Below are 6,252 nucleotides of genomic sequence, written 5' to 3' on the forward strand. Positions count from 1 at the left end.
GACAAAATACGCACCACAGACGGAGTGTGTGAACCTGGCGTTACGTTTGTATGCCCGCCTGGTCTGTTCTGTTCTCGTGCTCCATTTAGGCGCGCTGCATTCTGATTGGTTCGGATAGCATACTGTGGGTCGGGGGCGCGGAAAATCGTGCTATAAAGCGATTTAGAAATCGTGCATGCTCAAATCACGATTTTATGATGATTTCGATTAATCGCACAGCCCTATTCTCTGCACTAGCTGGCTGCTGTATTGTGCTGTGTGCAGAAGAGGCCACGGCCTCCGCTGGCCTCAAGACCCCCGAGTCAGTCTCCAAAGCAACCTATCCAACGCACAATCAGAGAGTTTGGTATTGCAGAGCAAGTTACAGCTGCTCCGGCATGTTGCAAGTCTAGCCGTCAGTTTCAGGTGGATTGCAAAAGCATTATGCAGCAGAAGGAGTGAGACAATCTTGCAGTGATGCAGAAGTGTCGCCTGATGTCTCCAGTAGATTTATAGTGCAGGAAAGAAGGAAGTCTGACTCATAATATATCTGTGCTGTGTACTGTGGTAGGACATGTTATCAGTGGTGGCACGTCTGCTTGCACACAAACAAAGCGAGAGAGATAAGATAAGAGGGGGTGACTTGTGTTGCCATGTGGTGGTGTTTTTCAAAGATTAAAATCTGGAGCCCTGATTATGTCAACCAAAATGACAATTAATTCAGAGTGCTTCCTGCATCTGCACCTGTACAATACTGACCAAAAGGTTGTCTTTAAATGGCGTCTCTCGTTCTTCTGACCCTCATTATGGCCGCCTCTTGATTGGGGGAGGGTTGTTTTGCGTTGGCCGGCAATTGGCAGTGTTCAGGCATTAATTAATTGCTTTTGACTGAATGAATAATGGCTTCGCTCATGTTCCTTGTTAAAATATCCCTCCCTTTCCCTAAGTCATTGATTCAGGCGGCTGCGGCCATTGTTGGGTTTCTCTAAGAGTCGCCTGCAGTCAATGTGTGAGGGGCAGGGCTGGACTCTGCGCTTAAAGCTGAGAAAGCATAGGAAAGTTTCCATTCAGACCAAGATTTATTATGACAAATGGTAGGGAGCTGCCGTGTTTGCACAGAACAACCTGGTTTGTGATTTCATATTATAAAAAAAATCCCATCTTAATATTCAGTTTAACCCTTGTGTTGTGTTCCAGTCATTTTGAAAAATTTGCATTTTTCCTGAAAATACTAATGTCATCGTATTGGACTAAAACTTACTGACTTTGCTCACACAGTGTTTAACAATTTCCACAAAAAAAAAAAATATATAATTTTTTGTACTATTTTTCCCCACCTGGTTACAAATAAAATATGCCTACAAAAATTGCTTATATATTTTTTGTTATTTTGCCAAATACTGGATTCAATTTGTCAAATTCTTTTCTTTGTTATCACAGGTTTTGTATTTCTTTTTGGAACTGATTGATCATAGGCCTCATTGATCTGAGCTTATGCACCTGAGAATTTCCAAAATGGTACATTTTCCACAAATTATGCCTTTTTCACTCAAGAACTGAGGTGCATAAGCTCATATGAGTGGGGGCTATGAGAAGTCAGTTCCAAAAAGAAATACAAAACCTTTGCTAAACAAAAGAAAACAAGTTAACAAAAAGATTGAATCTGAGTTTTGGTGATTAATATAGAATACTTTTTTACAAGCAATCAGTCATTTCTGGCCAGGAACACCAAATTAGGTGAAGGATTTTCAGCTCAGTACAAGGTTTAATATTGTTTGTGTGTATTTCATTGTTGTTATTGTTAACTAAAACTATAAAAAACATTTTTTATTGAAATTAAGCTCAAATAAAATATAAATATTAGATGGAAAAAAATAGAAATGCAGCCTTATTAAAATTACTAAAACGAAAATTGAAATAAATATGAACTAAAGCCAAATAGAAATATTAAAAACTAATAAAAATGACAAAAACAACAAAAAATACTTAAACTAAACATGCAAATGAGGTGAAAACTTAAAATATAGACATAACAGCTAATTGAAGATAAATAAATACTGTAATAGTAATACTAAAATAACACTGCTGCCCAAATAAAGCTCATTTACTGTGGTTTAAGCTTTTTTTAAGCTTGTGTAATTTGAAGCCAGACCATAACCCCGTATTAACACAGGATGATCATCTTGAAGGCTGAGACAGCAGAAATTGCGCCGTGCCAAGATTTCAGCTGAGGTCAACGTTAAAAACTAGCTGAGTGAAAACATTACTGTTCTGAAACAGAGGAAATGAATCAAGACTTTCAGATCTAATTTGTAGCTGATACCGTTCAGGGATGAATGATGGCTGAATGCAGCTTCAGGATATGCATGGACGAACACTTGAGCTTGATGTTATCAGTGCAATTAGCCCCCAAGACCCACCCGCTCTCATTCTTTTAGCTGAAAACTTTTGGAGGAGAGGGCGAGATATCAGGATCATTTCCTCTCCTGAGCTGGGGTGATGGGGGTTTGTTATGGTAACCAATTTGATGCACGATGCATGTCGTGAAACTAGTTTTTCTTAATCAAATCTGATTTATTAGCAGCATGTTTTCTGCATTTTGAAGGAATGACGAAAACAAGATGAGGTGAAACCCTAATCCTGTGGTACTTTTCCATTTTCAGCAAGAAGCCCTGTTGAAATGGTATATCTGTCCCGTAGCTAATGGGGCTGCAGCTCTTCTTTTTGACGAAACGTTGTAGAGTAGCATGTCAAATGCAGGCTGGCCCTCTCCTCAGAAGGATGAGGGAGGGGTGGGGCCCTGGAGGGGCATGTTTGAACTGAAACACTCAGCAGGGTTCCTGATATTCAGATTAGTGTGACGGATGCCCCCTGTGGTTTGATGCTAATGAAAAGAATTTGTACACCCCAGATAATTAAGAAAAGACACTGTGCGCTGTGCAGTGGCTTTTGTGTCAGCTGGGCATTTTTGACCCATTTTTGATTCTGCTGAATCTGCAGTAATGTGACAAAAGAAATTGCATTTGAGTTTGAATTGAATGTGATGATGTGAAAGACAATATAGGCAACACGTTTCTATGCTTTGTCTTTGTTGGCGGCACACAAAAACACATTGAGTTCAAACAGTGCAGCCCGATACATGAACAAAGGACTAATGGGTTTTGGGTTTGCAGTCTGACTGGATCACACATAATTGCAATTTAATTTAAAACATAATTGCAATTTAATTTGGTGACAGTTGTGGCAGGAGTAGTATACGTGTAGTATAATTACATAAAATATATACAGTACAAAATATTACATAATTATACTGAAATATCATGATAATGTAATAATAAGGTCATTTATAATGTGTTTTAAACTTCATGTTTGTCTCTTTAACTTTGCATAAATATTTTCTTTATTATATGAAGATTATATTTAAACTTGGAAACCATGACTTCATTTGTTTTTGCTACTTTTCAAATTCAAAAGCCTTTTGTGTATGTATTTTTTTTTTTCAAGACCCAGATATTCAATCATGAATATATTAATTGATAAACATTTGGTAAAATGCATATTTAAACAAAAGGTGAAATGATTATAGACAAGATTACCATTCAAGATACAGTTTTGTCAAATTACGCAAAAAGCAAATATTTGTGTAATTGGGAAACATAAACTGGTATTCCTAAAATGCAGCCCGAATGCTATTAAACAATTTCATATGTGAAAGCATGGCATTATGGATGTTTCAGAAAAAACTGATCATCATGGTCCTGTGATCCATGTATATACGCTGCTGAGAATCTAGAGCCGGTGTGAAATTTGTGTTTTAAGAGAGTTCATTTTCTCAAAGTCCACTGAACCAAAAGTGAAGAAATCTAGGGTTAATCTCAAGGGTTACTTCAAGTAAATATTTTAGGTCATAGAGGTTTGTCTGGGTGTACACCTGGTGTAACAAATTACTAAATCTGTGAGAGCGTTTATTGAATTAGCATCTGACTCTTGTAATGACTGGGTGTTTATGTCAGCTTGTAGTAGTTAAGATGCACATTTACAACAGGGGTTTTGCTATAATAAATGGTAAAGTATTATTAAAATAGTGTATTAAAAAAATGTACATGTCCATAGAATATATGTGCAAGTATATGAAACTCAGTGTCATGATGTAAAGACCTGATAGTGCTTGCGTTTCATTTAAGAGGAATGAGTTTATTGAAAGTCTCTAGGAATGAAGGTGTGACCTTGGTTTCTCTTCGCTGTTTGGACTGTTTCTTCCTCCACGCCAACCAGTGATCTGAGGGGGACTGTGAGCGCTCAAGCATGAGCTGCAGAAGTCAAAGGTCGTGGGGCCCTTATTGTTGGAGCATTAGACTGCGGGGGAAGCGATACTGCGGAGCCTTGGACTTTGGGGAAAAGATATTAACACCTAGCACCTAGAGTCAGGAAGGGAAAACGAAGAGAACAAAGGAGTTCTGCAGAGAAGGGCTAATTCACTGTGAGGCAGCTGTGCTCTCTCATTACAGGAATTCACAAAATGCCTCACCTTAATGATGTCAGTGCAAATCCTTTTAAAGAAACCCAAGTATGTGAATGAAGCACAGTGATGCATGGTTCTTAGATCAAGAATGTCTTAGATCTTAGTGATATCTGATAACGGGAGATTCTTTAACGAGGGAAAAAAAAAAGCTATAAAAGGTCCTTGCTTTCATCCATTGCACGTCATGAATCTGCATCAAGATATCTCTGATGTGATGTCTGGAATACCAGCAGGATAATCCATGCATTCATATTTTAACATTGTAATTGAAACAAAGCATTTAACGTCAAACAAATTAAATGCTTAAGCTCAAATACTTTTGCTTTTTTGTTTGTCTTTGCCACAGGTAAGTTTGAGGAGAAGGAGGACCGTGTGCCCAAACTGGAGCAGCTGAACACTCTGGGCTTCATGTGCAGTCTGAACCTCACCCTCAACAAACGTGACCTCATCAAGATGGAGCTGCTGCTGCTGGAGACGTTCGGATGGAACCTGTGCATGCCCACACCTGCCCATTTCATTGACTACTACCTCCATGCTGCTGTCCAGGAAGGGGACCTGCACAACGGCTGGCCCGTCTCCTCCCTGTCCAAGACCAAAGCCTTCATGGACAAATACACGCACTACTTCCTGGAGGTTTCGTTGCAAGGTGAGAAAAATGCCACTTTTCTTTTTTCTTTTTTTTTTTATTCGAAAAATTAAGTAATAATCAATTAAGTAGGTCAGAAAATGCAATTTGAAAAGATCATCAAAATTTGTACATTTGATAAAATTGTGATCATCACAGACTTCTAGTAGACACTACTGATACAAATTTTGGGTTAGGTAAGTTTTCTTTTTTTATGCTCCCCAAGGCTGCATTTATTTGATCAAAAATACAATAAAATGGTAATATTGTGAGAGGATATTGCAATTTAAAATTGCTGTTTTCGATTTTATTATTTCTTTAATGTGATTTATTCCTGTGATTGAAAAGCATCATTACTCCAGTCTTCAGTGTCACATGATCCTTCAGAAATCATTCTCATATGCTGATTTGGTGCTCAGATTTTTCTTATCAATGATGAAAACAGTTGTGCTTCTTAATATATTTGTGGAAACAGTAATACATTCATTACAGGATTCTTTGATGAAATAGTTCAAAAGAACAGCATTTATTTGAAATGGAAATCTTTTATAACATTAATGTCTTTACTGTCACTTTTGATCAATTTAATCAATAGCCTTGCTAAATAGAAGTATTAATTTCTTTAAAAAAAAAAGAAAATCCTACAGACTAGGATGCACCGAAATGAAAATTCTTGGCTGAACCCGAAGCCGAACAAAAGTGAAACACTGGGCCGAAGGCCAAATACTGAATACCGAACACGGTTTTTCACATTTTCCCCCCATGTAGGCCTATTTTACCGGGGGTTTTTTCTCCACCATTGCATTAATTAAATTGCCAAAATGGGCTTTTTACTGTTTTGTCCTGCTTTTCAAATAAAAAATCAATTACAAAACAACAATTTAAAAATATTTACTTAACACTGAACATTTTTTTAAACATTCTAGCAGACATTATACCAGCAAAGCACAATTTAACTTAAAATGAATAAGTTAGTAAAATAATATTTTTTGGCCATTTTTGAGACTTGAAGCAGGCATGTATTTTTTACTGTACAAATAAAGGCAGCCTTGCTGAGCAGAAGAGACTTCTTTTGAAACATTAGAATATATCACAGATCCCAATTTGACAAACCATATCTTACGAA

At 37.3% G+C, this 6,252-nt stretch overlaps 1 protein-coding gene across 2 annotated transcripts in view; it reads left to right on the forward strand.

Annotated features, from left to right (window-relative positions):
* ccnjl (cyclin J-like) overlaps positions 1–6,252 on the forward strand; it is a 15,188-nt gene that overhangs the window by 4,678 nt on the left and 4,258 nt on the right. For both annotated transcript variants that reach the window (XR_001637096.1, XM_016521552.1), the window contains exon 4: positions 4,848–5,147. Coding sequence is in view for 1 of the 2 variants with exons in the window: in XM_016521552.1 (XP_016377038.1) it covers positions 4,848–5,147 (300 nt within the window). In the remaining variant the exon portion in view is untranslated. The remainder of the gene's footprint in view (positions 1–4,847; positions 5,148–6,252) is intronic.

Source organism: Sinocyclocheilus rhinocerous, unplaced genomic scaffold, assembly GCF_001515625.1.
Source record: "Sinocyclocheilus rhinocerous isolate Xijiao unplaced genomic scaffold, SAMN03320098_v1.1 scaffold299, whole genome shotgun sequence".
NCBI lineage: Eukaryota > Metazoa > Chordata > Actinopteri > Cypriniformes > Cyprinidae > Sinocyclocheilus > Sinocyclocheilus rhinocerous.